Source organism: Watersipora subatra, chromosome 11 (assembly GCF_963576615.1).
Source record: "Watersipora subatra chromosome 11, tzWatSuba1.1, whole genome shotgun sequence".
Taxonomy (NCBI): domain Eukaryota; kingdom Metazoa; phylum Bryozoa; class Gymnolaemata; order Cheilostomatida; family Watersiporidae; genus Watersipora; species Watersipora subatra.
Genome location: NC_088718.1, coordinates 11,716,273 through 11,736,705, shown reverse-complemented (window position 1 = coordinate 11,736,705; position 20,433 = coordinate 11,716,273). Strand labels below are relative to the sequence as shown.

General features: G+C 35.5%; 1 protein-coding gene across 2 annotated transcripts in view; it reads left to right on the top strand.

Moving 5' to 3' along the window:
• The window catches only part of LOC137408394 (glutathione S-transferase Mu 1-like), a 226,062-nt gene extending 209,993 nt beyond the window's left edge, over positions 1 to 16,069 (top strand). The window contains exons 2-8 of one of the 2 annotated variants that reach the window (XM_068094907.1): positions 3,009 to 3,077; positions 3,279 to 3,419; positions 4,622 to 4,703; positions 7,715 to 7,821; positions 12,309 to 12,404; positions 12,521 to 12,624; positions 15,840 to 16,069. In XM_068094907.1, the coding sequence (XP_067951008.1) occupies positions 3,042 to 3,077; positions 3,279 to 3,419; positions 4,622 to 4,703; positions 7,715 to 7,821; positions 12,309 to 12,404; positions 12,521 to 12,624; positions 15,840 to 15,945 (672 nt within the window). In that variant the 5' untranslated portion in view covers positions 3,009 to 3,041 and the 3' untranslated portion in view covers positions 15,946 to 16,069. Of the gene's footprint in view, positions 1 to 2,921; positions 3,078 to 3,278; positions 3,420 to 4,621; positions 4,704 to 7,714; positions 7,822 to 12,308; positions 12,405 to 12,520; positions 12,625 to 15,839 lie in introns of those variants that run through there. The other variant, XM_068094906.1, reaches the window with a different exon arrangement.
• Positions 16,070 to 20,433: the final 4,364 nt, after the last annotated feature.

Genomic DNA, 20,433 nt, shown 5'->3' with positions numbered 1-20,433 from the left:
AGTGTTGCATGGTGAACATTCAAGTTCTGCCTGGTAAATCAGTTTAATCATGGATTGAAGAGTTGACAGCAGTTCAGACTCTGAGCATTAGGGAGATTATTATTTATATCGATAGGAGATAGCAAACACATTAGCAGCCTTTAATGTTAAAGATCTAAACATCTTAATCAATGTATTCAAAGCAGATGCTGCAAATTTACAGTAGTAGCTGTAAATAAATCAGACTCAGAACTGTACACTCTAAATGAAATGTGTTTAAAACTAATGAGTTATTGATTTTGAGAATCTCATTTGTCTGGGAAAACATCAATAACAATACCACGGGGAAGAATATTTCAGAAGTTTGTGGATAATTTTCTGCAAAATTTGGTTACATCACTTGGGTATGTTCATGCTCAGATGATAAAAATAATACATGTATGTACATTTGATAAAACAGCATTTGAACTGTGAATAGCAAAACATGTATCGGATGGCATAATAAGCAGCAGTAACAAACGCATAACAATCATTATGACACTTGGATTGAACAGGTTCTCACACTAAATAGTTGGTAAAAATTAGATGTATTAGAACTTTGCTTGAACATGCAGCAAAATCTCTACTTACATTTGCCTTACCAAAGAAAACCTCCAACACACAGTGGAAAACTTTAAAAAAAAACATTTGACTTTACATCCCTAATAATTTTAAAGATATGTTTTTATAGCTATTCAACGTAAGGTATTTTTAATAGGAAAAGGGAAGAGACAAAAAGCTTCGCAAAATTGAAAAACTTTGGATTAAAACGGCATAGATGCTAGATTAGTTTGAAGGTTACCTAACCGAAGTTAGAATAAGTTTCCGGACAGCATTTCTCCAGACAATACTTTCTGGTTTGTCTAATCTTTAATACCAAATAAATCATGATTTCATTGATTGCTTATTGATTAATTAATTTGGTAATTTTGCCATTTTTTTAGAAAGCAATTGTTTTATTGCTGGGTGCAATTAATAAGGAGCTATTTTAATTGGTAGGACGTCTGGACAAATTAATAAAATTACAATGTAAATACTTCTTCTCATGGAAATATGGCCCTTGACAGTTTCAACACTTTTCCAGTAATGTATGACCAGTCTGTATAGCATATCCAGGTAACAGTTTTAGGTGGCATGTCTAGGTAACATGTTCAGGTAGCACGTCCAGGTAACACAAAGCTAATCCTTTGAGAGATTTGTAGACACATTATCTTGTAGGTAATGTACTGTAGGTAAAAGATGTAATATAGTTCCAGGATATACAAGATAAGTGGCTTGGGAGAAACTAAGTATTGGTATTTATTATTGTTTAAATAAAACTGAGACTTGGTAATAAATATTCAATTGCAACAGTTTTGGAAACCCTCTAAAAACAGTTTTGGAAACTATGTAAATAAAACTATAGTGAAATATGATTTTTGTAGTAATGAAAAAGGGTATATGACATGGCCATTGAAATTATGAGCTTTTTGGGCAAATGCTACATTTTACAGACAAATGTGACTTACTGTCAGTTTAACCAGATTATTATTTTAGGGAAAAGAGGTAATAAAATTTAGGAACTCAAAAACATAGAATATTTAATCTATGATACTTTTAGTTAAAGCCTAGATTGATGTCAAAAATACCAGTGCAAAACTTAAATTTGCATACAATAGTTCTCTCTATATACACTGCAATGAGGAGTGTTACTTCGATTTTGACATATGCTGATTTTTCTCATTAACCTTGACATAATTGATCATTCTTGATTATTCTGATGGGTTTTTGATATAAATACTCAGGAAATTGTTAACACTCATCTTATGTGATTAGTTAGTAAAAAATATAATTATTTATGTTTTCGAAATATTTTATGGTGGCAACGGTTAACCTAATTATTGTTCAGCCAATCAGGATTCTTCCTTTGGCTTGTTATATAACCCTCAGTTTTGCCATTGCTTTGCATGTTACTGCTTTGCGCTGTGAGTCATAGTCTTAATAAACATTCTGCATTCATTAACTGTAGCTCGGCTTGATTGTCCAAGAGAAAGTAGAGTATCAAATTCTTGTCACTGTTTCTGACTTTAGCATTGTGATATCAGCCATCATATCATAACTGCATTCACTATAAGTGTTACCGGCCGAACTCCAAAAATTCTTAATGTGTTTTTTGATGCTAGCTCAGTATAGAGGGATGATTCTTATCACTGTTTTTAGTTTGGCATTGTAATAATAGTCAGTGAATCGTAGCTGCTATGTGATAAGTGGTATTAACTGAACATCAATAATTATTGCAATTAAGTTATCATGGTCTAAACGTTGGAAGAAAGTTCCCACGAGTCTGTTTATTGGTTCACTAGTAAGTCGGTTTATCAACTCGCTCTTGAGTCTGTCCATCAGCTCACTCTTGAGTCTGTTGTTAACTTGTCCATGAGTTTGGAATTGCCTGCGCTTGACTAGTAAGGTTTTTATCAAGTCTGTATACTTCTTACAATGATATCCAAGTTATCAATATCAACTAAATTTGCAGATTAAGCAGAAGAATTGAAAACATAACTGCTGATAAACATTTTGTTAAGTGACGTAGCTTAATGGGAGTAATTTTTGCTGGTCAATGTTGCGGCTTCTCTATTAGAACTTATATAAAAATAGTGGGCGTGGCCGGATTGTTTGGAAGCGAGCGAGCTTCCATTTACCCTTATACAGCTTCCGTTGATCGCGGGACTCCGAGAAGCTATATGGCTGGTTTCGACAATATTCATGACTATTGATCGCACACAATCGCTGACGTTATGCGCTAATGTGGTACTGAACTGATAATAGAAGACGAAGCGTTTACGCACCGTGATAAACGAATACACAAGTAGTCGCTATAACGTTGGTTATAAAATGATGAAGGCTGGGAGGGGCGTTGCGCTGAGCGCTAGTCCACGCCGCATGTTAGCTCGAATTATCTACCTTCGGGTCCTTAGCATTCAGTCTTTTCCGAGTGCACGTTTGCAAAGAAGTAGTGTTTCATTGCTCTCGACTGAAATCACAAAATGGCTCCCATACTTGGATATTGGGAAATACGCGGGGTAATTTGCTATTTCTTAATATGACTTACTGCGCTAGCTGTCAAACATGCATGTATACAAGGTTGTTAAATAACTTTCCCGATTTTTTCTGAAGTAACCATTTATAAAAATGCGTTAAAGGCCGATGCTTGTAGTAAGAGCTATACGTGAATAAAACGTAGAAACATGGACATTATGTCACCGTATTGTTCTTTATTACAGTTAGCTCACTCTATTCGACTTTTGCTCCATTACAAGGAAGCAGAGTTTGTCAACAAGATGTACCCTCAAGGCCCTCCACCGGATTTCAGTAGAGAAGCATGGTACAGTGAAAAGTTCAATCTAGGACTCGATTTTCCAAATGTAAGTTTGTTATGTAGTAATAACACACTTTTAGAGACATTTTACTGGCTTTGCTCAGCAGAAACGTTTAGTTATGTGGTCTTGGAAATAATATTGATGATTTGCAAGTGCACATATTGTCATATATGCGTTTTCTAAACAATTCCTACCAACATAGAGTTAAACTGTTCCCAGATCTGCCAACCCAAGAGTGGGGCAATGCGTGAGATTTGGTTTTGGGGCAATTGATGTATCAATGATAGTATATATAAAATTGTGGAAATTGGGGCAAAAATCTCACGCATTTCCATTTTTTCTTTGGGGTGATTGCGTGTCTCACGCCCAATGCGTGAGAGTTGGCAGGTATGACTGTTCCCGATGATGTAAACAGTCTATGTAGGTATGGTGGTAAGGTATGGTTGTAATTTGTAAATTAAGCATTGTAATCTTAGTTGCATCCTTCCTTGCCATTACTTCACATCTCTATAAATGAATGTCTGTAATGTTTATGTCCGCAAGTATATATGGGGGTAGATAGGCCTAATTCTGCCACGTAATATTTTTTCCGGATTCTAGTTACAATTGACCTAAATATGTGTCTAGTGGTATATGAAGTTTTACAAATGTAGCAAAGCCTTCTAAGATTGACTTCATTAATATGCAATACATATGTAATTATAGCCCAAACTGAAAAACATTTGAAAAACAGTCGACACAGGCCTATTTAGGAGCCTAGTTGATTACCTTTGTATATGCTGTACTATCTTATATTGATTAGTATTCTCGGTGATTTAAGCTGCTGCTACGTCTTCCAATCTAAGAAACTAGATTTCATTATGTAGACTTGTATATTTTATTGCTATTTAAGTCATGGGGAAAAGTTTTGTTTCACAGATATTCTTATCTATGTTATGCCGTTCAGTGGAACTTTCTGTTTGTTTTTTTTGTCAAGCCCAGTAAATTAATGCAGTAAAATAATAAATGAAATAATGCTGTACCCAGTTGTATTACAGTATAGTATTATTATTATTATTATATATACCCAGTTGTACATCGATGTGTGGTGACATGCTCTGTAGTTTTCATTTAGATTTCATATGCATATCTAGGTATTTTCATTTTTCGAATTGGATCAATAATAATTACTTCCTATTCAAGTCTGAATTTTTTACTTAAGGTGGTTTTGTGCTTTTAAATGCAATAAAATGCTTCTTTCCTTTCAGCTTCCCTACTATATTGATGGAGACGTAAAATTAACTGAGACAAGTGCGATATTTGCCTACCTTGGTCGGAAGTACAACCTATGTGAGTAGTCAATTGTATTATACTGGCCTTTTCACCATAGTATTATTATCATTGATGATGGGTGGTATTATCATTAAAGTTGGCTGGTATTAATACAGTCATACTTCGACTTACGAGCTAAATGGGTTTTGGGACTTTTTGGCATTTTGACAATCTATTCATATGCAAAACAACTAAATAAATATTTATTGGTTTCCATCCTCCGAAAGACAAAAACACCTAAAACAAGATGTTGTAACAGAAAAAAACATGTTGCTAATTGTCGCAATTTACCACATGCTTTCAAAAAGGAGCAGATAAAAAATAAAGCCAAAAAATGTGGTTAATTGAAATGTAAAATTAAATACATATAATAGCAGCTGACACTAGCATTTACCAAGTTGGGAGAGAAAAAGTTATCTTCCATTACAACATTTGACGTTGATAAATTTTAATTCTGTTGTACAGACTTTTTAAACATAACGTAATTAACATTTCTTTGGCGTTCATAGTTTTAAATTTCTCTTCGCGGCTTTGCTAACTTTTCCTTTGTTCCGCTCTCACGGTCAGCCGGTCATTTTAAGAGAAACCTATCTAAGGCCGTTTGCTTTTGCCGCCCTTCCAACTTGTTGCGAAAATGATGAACACAGGTGTCATCAAAAAGGGAGAATGCTTGACCACTAACCAACTTGTTCTAATGTCTATTTTGTGGTTTTGATAGATAGCACCGGCCTTTTCGCATAATATCGTTTCAGTTGCTCTGTCGCCGGCCAATTGTTTGCCTTTTATCCAAAGCATGAACAGTCTCTCCGTGTCGTAGTGCAGATCGCTATGCCGTTTGGAATTTATGGTTAGTCCTTTTGCCGGCCTAATGCCTTTAATATTATCCTTCTGTTTGGTTATTGTGCATATTGTGTATGGATTTCTGTTATTTTGGCGAGCCAGCTCAATCACACATACACCTTATTCATATTTTTCAATAACTTCATGTTTAATATCAGTTGTTATCATTCGCTTTTCCTTTGCATTATCCTTCATTGTACCGATTGGCTTTCAGTCTGCGCACAGTACTTTTAATTCACTTCATTCTGCGCTGATAAACGCGCACAAAAAATGTGTTGCGCAAATATAACCTGAGCAGTGGAAAAATACAGAGTGAGGCTGCTCTCATAAGACACCTCCGACATACTACTTACATATATGGCCACTGACTCGCGTGCTCGTATCTCAAAGGTGGCTCGTATGTTAACGCTAAAACTTACACAAAAGTTGCCTTGTCTCTCAAATTTCTCGCATGTTGGGGCACCCGTAAGTCGGAGTATGACTGTATTGGTGTTGGGTGGTATTATTATGGGTATTGGGTGGTATTATTATTGATGATGGATTGTTCTGATGGTTTTTGTAATGCTAAAAATATATATATATACGTAAATATACACGTGTACGTTTAGTAAATGAGGTGTTGTAGCTAGAAAGTTTATGTATTTTGGGAAATTGTTAACAAATTAATTAGATGTTAATTGGCAAACAACTTAACTATAGAACACGTGAAACAGTGTTTTAATCATTTGGCATTTTTGGACTCCAGCAGTTTTGCAGGTTATCGATGAATGTGAAGTTCTATTGTTATAGTCACATAGTCGACTATCCACCTTCCTAACTAAAATTAAATGCTATTATAATAGGCAACCTATTATTATTGCACCATTCTCTCTTGTCGGAGTTGAATAATTTTTAGTAAGAGAGTATGCTAGTCCTAATGAAAACGAATAACTCTCATTCGAATCTTCCAGTTTCTAAAGCTCTAACTCCTGCAATCAAATTACATTGTGCCGTGTCGGCACTATCGTTTAATCACCACCTTGACTGGTATTAGCATGAATACTCCCCAAAAGTTTTCTGTGGATCTTTAGCTTATTTCATGGTAAATTATCTTTGTTTAGTCGATTGTCATAGGTTTATAAAAACTCATTGATGTATGACTGGATCATCGACAAGTGAACCTTGTCATTATAAACCCTTTCGTTCCTAAAGACACATGCGTTTTCTAGGGTCGAGTGCCACAGACGCATAATTGTGACTTCTAACAATTGCGTAGTAACTTCATTTTATTAGTCGTTGACTAAATAATCCACGGTTTTTATTACATTCAAGATATTGACAACGTTGTCCGAAGATTTCTTTATAAAATAAGCCTAAAATAACGAAGCAATTTTACACTTTTGTTTGAGAACTACTATCCTAAAGACGAACAATTTCTGTTTGAGTTCATTATGTACCGCGCGCGAGTCAGAAAACAGGTAATTATGTTGATGATGCTATAGCCAATTCAGATTTAGATTTTCATTATTATACAAATAACTAAATTAGCAGCAGTGACTCTGATAGTGGTGAAAGTCAGTTTTGTAAGATTAAGGGACATTGTGGAGGATCGTCTTAGCTTCGTAGCGATCGCTTCACATGGCTTTATCATCGCACAAAGTATAGATACATTGAATTTTTTGCATAGCAGTGTTAGTTAAAAATTTGGCAAAATAAAATGTATTACGAAAAATGTTTTAGATAGAGTTTGAAATTGAAAAAAAATATTGTAGGCCTATACATATCATGAAGCAATATTGGCAATTTTCGGTAAAATGGCTGGCACTTGGCCGATAGCTAATTTCGTACATGGATGGCAGTGAAAGGATTAATATAGTCGTAGAATCTGAAACTCATTTACTCTTTTTCCTAACTAGCGTGCTGCCTATGATCTAGATAATGCATCGGCTGAGACGGCAACCACCATTTTTAACTTGGTTACTCATTCCCTTTTTGTCATTGCTGTCGACCTCGCTTTCTAGGTACGCTCCAGTAGAAAGGTAAGTTTAGGTTCTATAAGAGACTGCCATTTCACACCAACAGCGTATCTGCTTTCTAACTAAATGTGTTGCTAAGATTTGTGCATCGATTGTTGACCTAGCAAACATTTATTATCTTATCAAGGAACATTAGCAGTATCCTATCAATGTTGATCTCGTTTGTCTGCACAGGTGGAAGTACTGAGGATGCTCGAGTTCGTAATGACATGGTCTACAGCGTTCAGGACTCGCACAGATCGGCTTATGTCAGGCTTTCATACAGCAAAGAAAGTGACTTTGTATGTATATGTATTAATTCAGATACTTAGTCTATATCATCCTGACACTCGTCCTTTGCCGAATAGCGGCTAAACACAAACTTTCAACTGCTGAAGGATAACAACTACAGCTTGTTCTGGCTTAAAGGTTGACTTGCAACAAAATTCACATTACAGTTATTTAGTATCAAAAGGTTCACTATGTCTTACTCTGTTGTGTTGTAGGTGCCACATATGTGGAAATGTGATTACAAGCTTTTAAAAGCTAAAAAGCGAATTTGAGCCGTTTTGGAAAGAGAATCCAAACTACAGCGGTTTCGTGTGGCTGCGATTAACTGTTCGTTTTTGAGCTTTGAAGAGCTTGTAATCACATTTCCACATATTTGGCACCTGCAACACAACAGAGTAAGACATGGTGAATATTTTGATGTCAAATAACTGTAATGTGAATTTTGTTGCAAGTCAACCTTTAACTAAACGCAGATATCTCTTAAGGTCCAAACACGCATGGCGATATTATCGTATGCGTCATAAGGAGCGCGGAGATATCGCTAGCGTGTGCCTAAACACACATGAGCGATTCACCAGGGAACGGTAACGTGGGCACGCTCACAAGCTGCCAATACAATTCTGTATTATTAGTTTCTTCGAAGTTGTTAATAGATTTAGAATGAGTCAACATGGCGCCTAGGCGCCATGTTGACTCATTCTAAATCTTATCTAATTATAACTCATTTAAATCTTATCTAATTATAACTTTCAGATTCTAAGTCAATAGGACGCGCCTGGCGTCTAGGCAACGACGTAAACAACTTCCATTTTTGCTATTAGGCTTATATCATTTTCACGGATTATACACTACAAGTAGACATAAGAAAATGATATTGTATTTTAACAGTCATATTTTATGGTTTTATATATAGTTTATTTTATAGGAGTTTTTATATAATTATTAAATATTTACCATTCTCAAGACGGTCAACCTGCACAACCATTGACTCCAAATGTTGGTTTTCAACTGCGTTTTTTGTTGTTGTAATTTTTGAGTGTTATATCAAACAGGACTGGGAGTGCTTTTATCAAATCATTGAACTATTCAGTGTTCGTTCTGATGATATTTCAATCACAGCACAATAGCAAAATGTTGCTGCTGTACGTTGGTGAACATCGATAAGAAATAATTACTCGTCATAGAATTGCATTATGGGAAAACCAACCAATCGAAATGCATCTCGCTAGCGATAAAGTTGTGATATTGAAATTCTAGCGTTATCGCTCTGCATGAGCTTGCTGAGCTAGTTTTAGCGCAGATTAGCGCCACACAGCGTGATATCTGGCTAAATATTGCCAAGTGTGTTTGCACGTTTAATGTATGCCATCATTTCTTTTTAGTAAAACCGTTTTTATTCACAGTGTTTGCCAAAATCATGTATAAATGAAACCTAAAATGTACATGTAGTTATGTACTAATATTCTTTTTTTGAGATGACAATGTTTTCTATGAGACATTTGATCGGTCGGCTTATTACGCTCACTAGTTTTAATTTGTGCGACGACTTGTTGCAACTGTCAGTTGGCTCATTTGAAATACTGGCTCTTTGTAAATGTCGGTCTACTGGTTTTCTAGCCACTTTCTCACCCGCTTGTTATGAAGTTAAAAAACATCTCTATTGAAAAACATAGGGATCAAGCTCACCCTGTTGTTTCTTTTCCTGTGACTGCACTATCTCGTAGCTGTAACTACAATAGAAGTGAACTATCCTTTTAATCTAGCGTGTAACACAATTATATCAACAAATTAACTCTCATTTGGTTAGTGGCAAAGTTCAGTAGCCATGTTTTATCGGCCATTCGGTGTATTCGTTGTTAGTTTGTGAGATTCATATATGTCGGTTCAGCCACTATGAAATCAGCTCAACCAAATTTCTCTGAGTTCAATCTGTTTTGTCACCATGTCACCATGTGGGATGCAAACTTCTGCTAAAATGATTAGTAGCTAACAGAAAGCGGATAGCAGATACAGCCAAGCCCTTTAGTGACATAAAGGGCTTGGCTACATCTGTCATCCGCTTTCTGATAGCCACTAATCAGAGAGCCGATAGCGGATTACTATATCACTCTGGAGATTTAGACACAGTATCTATATGTACAGTAATATATAGATACTGTGTGTAAGCAGATACAGTCTAGGACCCTGTGTCAATAAAGGTTTACTTGCAACAAAATTCACATTACAGTTATTTGGTATCAAAAGGTTCACCATGTCTTACTCTGCTATGTTGTATGAGCAAAATATGTGGAAATGTGATTACAAGCTCTTCAAAGCTCAAAAACGAACAGTTAATCGCAGCCATCACAAAAACGCCGTAGTTTGGAACCTCTTTATTTTGACGACGTACTCAAACAGGTTGGTTAGTGTTTTGACACATGATGTTATCACATGAAATTAAAGGCCATTAAACGGCTCAATATAAAACAGTTTCGTAGCACTAGTTTATAAAAAACACTTTGGGTTTTACCGAAGAGCCTTCACCAATTATAGATGCTTGCTACTTTACAGTTTCGTTTCAGCCTGGTCTAATCATCTAGTCGTAATCTGATCATGTGACCCATACTTCTTGCCAGGGTTGGCTCGGTTTAAACCGAGTGGTTTAAACCAGCCAAAAACGGGTTTTTCGTTTTTTTCATGATGTTTTGTGAAAAACATAATATTTTAAGCTCCTAGTGGTTCATGTGCGGTAGGAATGCAATTATATGTAATTATCAGCTGTGGAAGTTTATTTAGGACACAGTAGTACAGTGATGGCAGAGCTCAAGTTGAAACTACATGAAATCCTAACACAACAATGAATTAGTGAATTTCATTTTCAATTGGTTTTATCAAGTGATGTGATGATCTCTTTACTGATATGAAATATAAAAAACATGTGAAATATACTAATCTAATCATCGTCTCTAATAATGGATAAATACTTTCTCAAGCCTGGCTAGTGAAAAAGGATTACTTATAATTAGAAATTTAAACAATAAAATCATTTTGAGCAAAAGCTTTAAGTCTGCAAACTAATATCACATTTATTGGGCAAAAGCCAAAGTAGTTGGATTGTTAGAATTCAGTTTATCAAGCTCTTTGTGTTTTGAAAAGTTAAAGCTGTGCTACAAACTTTCAACATGCCTCGCAAACAGGATCCCGTTTGGCAGTTTTTCACTCGAACTGCAAAAGGCAAAGGTTTTAAGACAAAATGTAATGCGTGCTGTCGTAATGCGAGGTCACGCAGATAGGCTTAAAGCTCACATAGTAAAATGTCAAGCTGAAAACACCAATTTAGACAGTGATGCTAGTATTCAGGTGATAGATGTTGAGTCATCTTGCCACTGCTCCAAACACTAGCAATGCATCTGCATTATTCTCTGCTATACACTACCACCCGACTGATCACTTGGATTAAAATTCCTACTTATACATAGAGCTCATGTGAACTATTCACTTTATGTGATAAGATTTCTGCTCTGTATTTTATCGATCACGTTTGATTAAAGACTTGTTCTGAAATTTCCATGTTTTCTCTCTTTTTTCCCATAACAACTCCCACAGTACCATATTTAACAGATGATTCCATATATGTATGTTCAATACTCAATCATGCAGCTATTCTAAGTGAGGTTATTTAGACTTGAAATTGCAAAACTTTGGTAAAATTATAAAAACCATGAAAACTGGTTTAAACCATTAAAACCGGTTTAAACCAAAAAAACCTGGTTTTTCCATTAAAAATGTGCTTTTATCGAACCCTGCTTCCTGCCAAATAGCGCAAACAATTTCTGCAGCATTTTTTGACTATCACAGGTGACCAACAGGCTTCTCATGTTTATCAGATGATGAAACGCACTCCTTAGAGCTAAGGTTAAAAAATTAAATGAATGTTTAAGGTAGGTTCTGAGATATCAGCGCTCAAAGTTACAGCATTACGATGGGGATGAAATAGACACGTATCGACAATTGACATGGTTTCATTGAATGCGTGAAGTATATTTGTAAAAATATTTTGACGATTGAGGTTGCAAGAAAATGTAAACAAAAGCCATCTTGTTCAACTGCCTTCCCATTTGAGCCGTTTTGGAAAGGGATTCCAATGTACGGCGTTTTTGCGATGGTTGCGATTAACTGTTCATTTTTGAGCTTTTAAGAGCTTGTAATCACATTTCCATATATTTTGCACCTACAACACAGCAGAGAAAGACATGGTGAATCTTTTGATACAAAATAACTGCAATGTGAATTTTGTTGTGAATCATCCTTTAAGCAGATACAATGACAGATGGCCATTATAGCTGCAGTTACTCACTTATGTGGAAACCTATAATGGTTTGAGAATAGAATGAGCTGTGAGTTGAGATCCTCATTGACTGTAGAAGTTTTAAGTAGTGACAGTGGCTGAATCTTGAGTCACCAAGACTTTTAAAAAATTCTCGTTGTCTCCAGCATCATTTGTAAGATTGTTTTGCAGGAGGCTCTGAAACGCCCGTTTGTAGAGAGTCTACCCGACAGACTGGAAGCTCTCTCAAAGTTCCTAGGTGATCATGAGTATTTTGGTGGAGCCGAGGTAAGTAAAGTATAATCAATGACGCGCTTGTTAATGTTGACTTTGCTTTTTGGCTGTGATCGGTAACCTTGGGCGTTGATATGTCGTATTATCATGTTTTATGTCTGATCTTGTAGATTGTCTACTCTGATTTCTGTGTTTATGATCTACTTGATACCTTCAACAACTTGTCTCCTGGATGTGTTGATAAATATGCCAATCTCAAGGCTTATCTTGCCAGGTATAATATTTAAGATTGTTTCGTCATATGCCTTGACAGGTAAACTCTTCTCTCGCCTTTTTCTCCTTCCTCTCATTTCTTTTGGTTTTTACCTCTCCCCTTCTTCCCCTTGCCTGAACTTTTTATACACACTTCCATGCTCTATTTGTTATTAGTAATTCAACGAATTCATGAGTTTCATTCAGTTTTCTCAGTTTCTATTAACTGTATCATTACCAAATCATCTGTTTTGCCATGATTAGAATGAAAACGATGTTTGCATTGCAACATTTTAATTTACAAACTTGCTATTTATTTCACATTTACATGTATTTGTTTTTTTAATTTATTTCAACTACTCAAAAAACGTTTTTCCAACTACACTGGGTTTTCCTTGATTCTGATTATAACACATTAATTCATATGGAGTTCATGGCTCTAACCTTGCGTTCCACAATCATTAAATACAAACAAAATCTTTTTTTTGTTCACTTTTTTTACCTTTTTTAAAATTTAATTTAAATTTTCATTCAGTTCTTTTTAAGCACCTGTGTTTGTATAAATACTGCTCATTTTCAATTTAATGTTTATTTTAATGTGGATATAGTATATTAACACGTGCAATTCCTTTCCTCAGCGTACAAATATTGACTTCGTTAACCATGTGTTTCACGAAAGTTCATTACAGTGCTCGCTTTGTGTATTAGCTTATACATCATGCCTTACAAACCTAACAAATTAGTAATTAGTGATTAATTTCTTATTTGAGAACAAACATAGCTACAGTACTACTTTACTGTACTATTGTGTAAGATTATAAGTATCAGTTATTGCTCACTCATATTCAATAATATTATATTTGTAAACTTTTTTATGAGTTTAGAAGTTTATAGTAAGGCTGGGCGGTTTTGGGCGCCAACTGTATACCGAGACCGCACGTGTTTAAACCGATATCGTACCGCATACCGACATTGAGAGAACAACTCCCAAAAACATACGGTTCGGTTTACACACCAACAAATACCGCAAAATGAGACAAAACCGCATGAATTTTTGGGAGTTGTGTTCTACCTACCATTGCTATTCAGCACTAGCCAGCTCTACTTGAGTACAGGGTCCCTTTGTACAAGGGATGGCATTTAGGTTGCACAATCCACATGTTGGTTCATTCCACCACTCTTAACTTTAAAGTTGGATATTGTGTATTCTTTATTTTAGGCGAGCGTGTAGAAAGCGACCATAGAATACAAAATCACAGACACACATAAAAATCATATACGATGTTTGTTGAGAATAAACCCAGCTCTTCAGCAATGAACGACAATTTATTTTATTTATATATGTAATTACAAATACCGTATATAAAACAACATTCAACTTGACAGCGTTTACTGCAATCCTACATACATCTACAAATAAATTGCGTGCTTATTAATAACTAACATGGAAGAAGTAAGCAGCGTGGTTTCTACATCTAATGTAGTGTATCAAAGCATTGCCAAACATCGGATTTCGATGATGTCGGTGTTAAAACTTCCAAATCTGCATCTTCGGTAGATTTCAATGATGATGATGTCGGTGATAAAAACCCCAAATCAGCATCATCGGTGTCTTCACCTACCAATAATGACAAAAATCAATTAGAGTACGAACTACAAAGTAAACAGAAACATAAAATATAGAGCAGTCCGCGAACGTGACGAGAGTGAACAGCGAAGAGTAAAATTTTGCAAGCAACAATGTCTATACCAGTAATTGTCATTCTAAAAGCTTTAAACAATGTCTATATCATAAAATTTTGTTCTCGAGAGCTTCAAAAAATAACGCACATTATTAAAATGATAGATTTTATTTAAGTTCAGGCGGTTAGTTATGTCCAGACTGGAAACAAAACTCCTAATGATAAGGAATTAATTATTACAATTAAAAAGATAATGCAACAGACATGGTTTGTATGGTATGTGTGTATGGTTTGTAAAATAATATTCTCATTAATTCTGCTGCCTAGCTAATATTTCCTCTCCATTTAAATTTATAAAAAAAATAGTACGGACACTACAACTGCAATAACTGGCAAGTCATTGTTCACGGCTGTCCATCTGATTAGCATCAATCTTTATTGAATCAAAAATAAAAAAAATGATGATCCTCACCCATGCATACGATAGATTTAGACTTAAGAGAGTAGAATGAAAAATCAAATGCCTCCCAGCCATACCAACTAATGCACCAAGTACCGACACAAACCTTAAGTGTGACCACTCGTGGCCTAACATTGAGTATAATAAGAAACAATGAAAGCATTTACCTTCTGCGATACTCTCGCCGTACATTCTAGCCTGACGACTCTTCTTCCTGCAAAGGATGGCCCCCCTGCGACGAATCATCATCTCCATCCACCAATCAATCTGCTCTATTTTGGCGCCACTTTTACCATGTGACAACAGTTGCTCGGTTTACCTGAGTGCGTACCGATACCGAATGAATGTTCACATAATTGTTCGGTATTCTCGGTGCGTGAACGACCGAACCGCACCGCGCGGTTCCATTGTGACATTTTTACCGCTCGGTTTTAAAACCAAGTACGGCAAAAAAACGGTAATATCGACATACCGCCTTTAGTTTACCCAGCTTTAGTTTATAGTTTCAGTCTGTAAAGTTCATTTTGTTATCATTATTATTTCAGAGCTGCCCTTTTTAAACATAATTTGAATATAATGTATTAAAAACTGGTACCTTATTTTTTTCAGTAAATTATTTGGATCTGCACAAAATGCCCTTCTCGTGAAATGTTTTAGAGAATTTTATTTTCGTTGTCATATTATAAACTTCATGTACAACAATCAAATTCTTGAGATATTCCAAATTGTGTACAATTTCGTTGGTTAGTATGCCTACTGGGTAATCCGCCGCCCTAAAAATTGGTAATGCATCATTTGTCTAACTCTTGGATGGTGTGAAAATGACTCTTTTCCACAAGTATTCAAACCTATAAATAAACAGCTTCATATAAAAGTTAAAAAACTAGATGTTGTACATGTTAAAAAAAATTAAATCTCTGTGCAAAAACTGCTTTATTACTCAAGCAACGGCGGGCATTCACCTAGCAAAGTTATAAGTCTCCATTAGTTATTGTAAGCAGGGCTGTGTAATGGCAGTGCTCCGCTCAGTGAATACTTGTTACATTGCATGAAAACTCATCATCAGATGCTCCGTAAAACTTTTTTACCTTGCAGGATTGAGGCTCTTCCTACTTTGAAAAAGTTTCTCTCCTCTCCAGAGGCGTACAGAAAGGGCCCATTTAATAGCAAGATAGCTGCATGGGGCAGCAAACCTTTTTAGTAATTCACACTATCTAGTCATGAAATGGCACATTGGTTTTCTGCCATTTTTTTGCTTGTTTTTCCAAGAAGACAATCTTGCATTTCTTACTTCAGTTGTTCTTGGCAAATAAAATATGTTACAGTAAAAATTTCTATGTTCATAGCGGTTTTAATGCCTAGTTCACGTATAACAAACATCCAATGCGACCTGACAAAGAATTCTCAAGAGTTGTATTGACAGAGTTGTCTTTCCATGTGGTTTTCTACTGGTATAGCACTTAGATGGTATGATGTTAGAAAAGGTTACTAAAGAAGCTCAATGACACAACTGTTAGACCCAAACTTGTGTAATATGGCAGCTTACATCGTATGGGTACTATGTTCAGCGAATAGCAAACATACTGTCAAATATCTCTGTAGCCCACTGAGTTTGTTAATACCGCTTCCACAAAATTAATGTCTTTCTACAGATTATTTCTTCAACTATTTGTGGTGTGAGGCTGGCACATTGTTGAGGATAAATAAATCTTCCTATGAACTGAAACTCCATAATTGTCACCACACGCCTAATAATTGTAGCCTATCTGGGCTTCTACCTTGTGAAGGGGTTACGTGTTTTCTTAGTAGCCACTCTCACTTCAGTAGTGGCCCATTAGAAGGTGCTATTTGACAGGTTATACTTAGGTTAGTTCGGACAACAGGCCAAACGAAAAGCATTATAACCACATCATATGATTGCAATCTTTACCAGACAACTAAGTATACGTTAAGCCAAACTTCTTCGGTAGAGTTATGCAGGATTGAGGATGCACAGTCTAAATAAAAGCCAGCGTGAACAAACCTTTTCACATTCCTGTTGATCTGTAAGGTTCTTTTCAACGGATAGGGTTTGATAACTCATTAAAGATGTGGTTGCGTCAAATTTGAGTTGACCTTAAAAAGAAAGCATTTTTTTTCTCTATCAGTTGATATGTTGTTTGTTGTGCTAGGCGATCTCATTGCCAAGATATTTGAAGATTAAAATCGAAAAAATCTGATCGCGGTAAAAACACTCAGGCCAAAAAAACATGCCCAGATTTGCCCAAAATGATGTCACGCGTGTAATACCTGTCAATATATCTCATATTCACATCGGCTATTTGCGATAAAAGTCTAGTCCTATATTTTATTTTGTATGTGCTCATGTTGGCTGGAATAAAATTTTAAATGCAGCTACAGATACATTATTATGAATGTTTCAAAGGCCTCAAATAACAAAAGTTGAAAATCTGTCTTACTCACTTTCTCCAAATGCTGTGTAAACATTTGAGTACCGACTACCAATTCTACCGGTCTACGGTAATTCCGTCAAGCAAACTATGTAGAATAAGGTATTTGTATCGGCACAGTTCCGTCGCTACCCACACTAATGATATACAGCCTCCCAAAAGCCCCGCCCACATTATGCCCGTCGCCTATCCTGTGGGTTGGGCTGTATACCATTGCCCACACCGAAAACTAGTTTCTTACTATCGTAAGTAAAATAAGCAAGATGCGTCTTTGAAAAGAATATACATAGGATAGAGTTTTAAGGATGAGAAATCTGCTGCAAACTGGATTTGAACTCACATTCTCCAGTTCTGAGGAAATCTATTTACCGTATCCAATTCACTACAATATTCTGCGAATCAGGTTTTGCATTATCCTCAACAATATTATTTTATCATATAATTTTTACAAACAAAAAAATTTACATCTCGGCATAAAGCTTTTATTAAAAATATTCATCAAGTCGTGGCCACTCACATAGTTTTAGCTGATACAATAAGACAAATTCATCTACTGCAGCAAACTCAAACAAAACATCATGGTTTATGCAGCACACATTCAAGTCTTTCTTTCCCATTTATGGCAGTTTCCACACTGACAAAGCTGCTTCGGCTGGTGGGACCGCATAAACATCCTGTAATCAGTAAAACAAATGCAATAAGTATATGTCATTCATAGATATGTCATTCTAAAGCGTATCTACTGAAAGCTTACAAATTGGGAGTTAGATAGATTGCGAGTGTAATTTTAAAAACGAATAAATATTTAACAAAGGACTGCGTATAATTATGTGATTACATTACCTGATTACAATATGTGATAAAAAGTTTTTTATACTGTTTCAGTTTATTTAACAAAAAGAGCCCCTTACCATTATCTATCTGTTCTTTATTATACATAACGTTTGTATCAATAACTATATTTTTTAATAGAATAAACAATAAAAACATCTATCATGAAAATTATATTTCCATCTTTCTTTTCTGGCTTTCTAAAACAAGGAGTCTCTTTAACAACAACAATATACTGCTGACTAAAGAATGTTTTTTTGCACAGGCTACTTTTTGCACAACGATAAAAATTGTTCGAGACAGTTATGATTTAAAGTTTAAACCATTTGAAGACACACTGGTAACCACATACCGAACAATAGTACCGACAATACCGAATTTTCTTAGTTGGCAAAGGATACCGAAGATGGTAAATACCGAGGATACCGATACCGGGAAAACCGATAAAAATGTGCAAGGATATCCGATCCGGCACTAAATTAGATACCGACCCAACACTAGTACATATGTATATCGCACGGGCAGAAAATTACATCTTAGCCTCAAACAGGGAAATATAATCTGAATGTAAACTCAACAGTATATCTATAGGAGACTCAAAGTAAAAGATAAATTTACCTCCATTTTCCGATCTTTCTCCGTAGCATTGAAAACTGATGCCCAGAAGACTCGAAGTCACCTTTGCGCTATCTTTCACAGCGATTTTTACAATGATGTTGTTCTCCAATAAAACGTGTCAATTGAGTAATTCATTAAAGTAACAATGTTAATTAATTTAGTAAATATTGATGTCCATGCGATTTAATAGAGTAAAATTCCTAAATTTGAGATCACAGACAACGTGTTTTACGAGTGATAACATTTATTACGACCTATATAAAAAAACTCGCGCTGATTATTGGCTAATGAAGCGCCCTTATATTTATTGATCGTGGATTCGTTTCAGATGTATCACTAGTGACGCCACGAAATAAGCACCCACTGAAACGTGAGCTTTTTAAAAGGAGGGCCTCATTCAAACGCATATATCTCTGGACAGGGTCTACAAAGACAAAAATGGCATCAAGTTGTAGCTGATGTTTTAGCCTTTTATGGGTCTTAATTTCTTTAAATCGAGTTTCTTGACGCAACCACATCTTTAAGCATGGCATATAGCTTCTATTTTGTTGGTAATTATTCAACAGGTCTGTTGTGAGTCAAGTATATATCGACAACAATTGATTATTAGACTGTCCCTATCAAGCCACCTGAACTTACAAGCATCCTTTTGTTTAATGTAAAAATTAGACAACAGTCGTTTCGATATACATTAATTGTAGTCAGCTTTATTTTCATTTACATACTAGTAAAATCAATACAAAACAAGAATATTTAGAGTTCAAAGGCTGACTTTGATTTATTATGAAATTATATATCTATAAACATATACAAGATGAAAGTAAGATTAAAATAGATAAGATGAAGGTTTAAGTCACATTTCAAATAATTTTATTACCACTAGTAATAAAATTGCATTAATTACATTCACAAGAGGCTGCAAATGTTGCATATATCGTATACTAGCTGTGCCTTCTGGTGTTGCACGGGTGTTGAAAAGCTTATAAACTAAGACAGCTAGTAAATTTACTAATTCTAAGTTAGTAAGCTAGTAATTCCAGTAAGCTAGTTAATAGGCACTAGGCTTCTAATGGTGGTAGGCTATGACGTTGTGTCAGCATTGTTGTGCAGCTACAGCTATTCTAATAATAACTATAGCCGGAATAACAGACAGACGACAGACATCGAGAATTATATATATACAGTACATGTATATAGATATATATACAGTCAAACATGGATAACTCGCCCACAGATAGCTCGAACACATGGTTAACTCGAACGGTTTCTTTGGTCTGTTCCCACGTAATGATAAATTGCTATAGATAACTCGAACTCAACACTGTTAACTCGAACTGTTTTTTTTGCAACGACTACCGAAACGGTTGTTATCGCTTTAGAAAAATCACTTTATTCCAAGCCATAGAGGTAAACCTCCACTTTTCATAATTCATAAGCATCGTTATTACCACAATCGGCAAAATATTTTTGTCAACGACTTTTCTAAAGGTTTGGTGAAATTTGATTTATACCAAACATCCGCTTAGCGATCGCCCTTTGGAAGCAAGGAAAGTGGTATTCGTTAAGAGCAACACTCCGAGGCAGTTCAATTAGAAGTTTTACGAGGTTTTACGGTACATTGTATATCACTCTATCACTCATGCTTTTTAAATGGATACTTATTGAACGTTCATATATTCTGTGTTAAGGTCAAACAATGAATAGTTTTCCGACGCTGATTCCGTGTTGAATCAACGTCGGAATGTTGAATGTTTAAAACGTCTTAAAAAATGTTGTAATTAAACGTATAC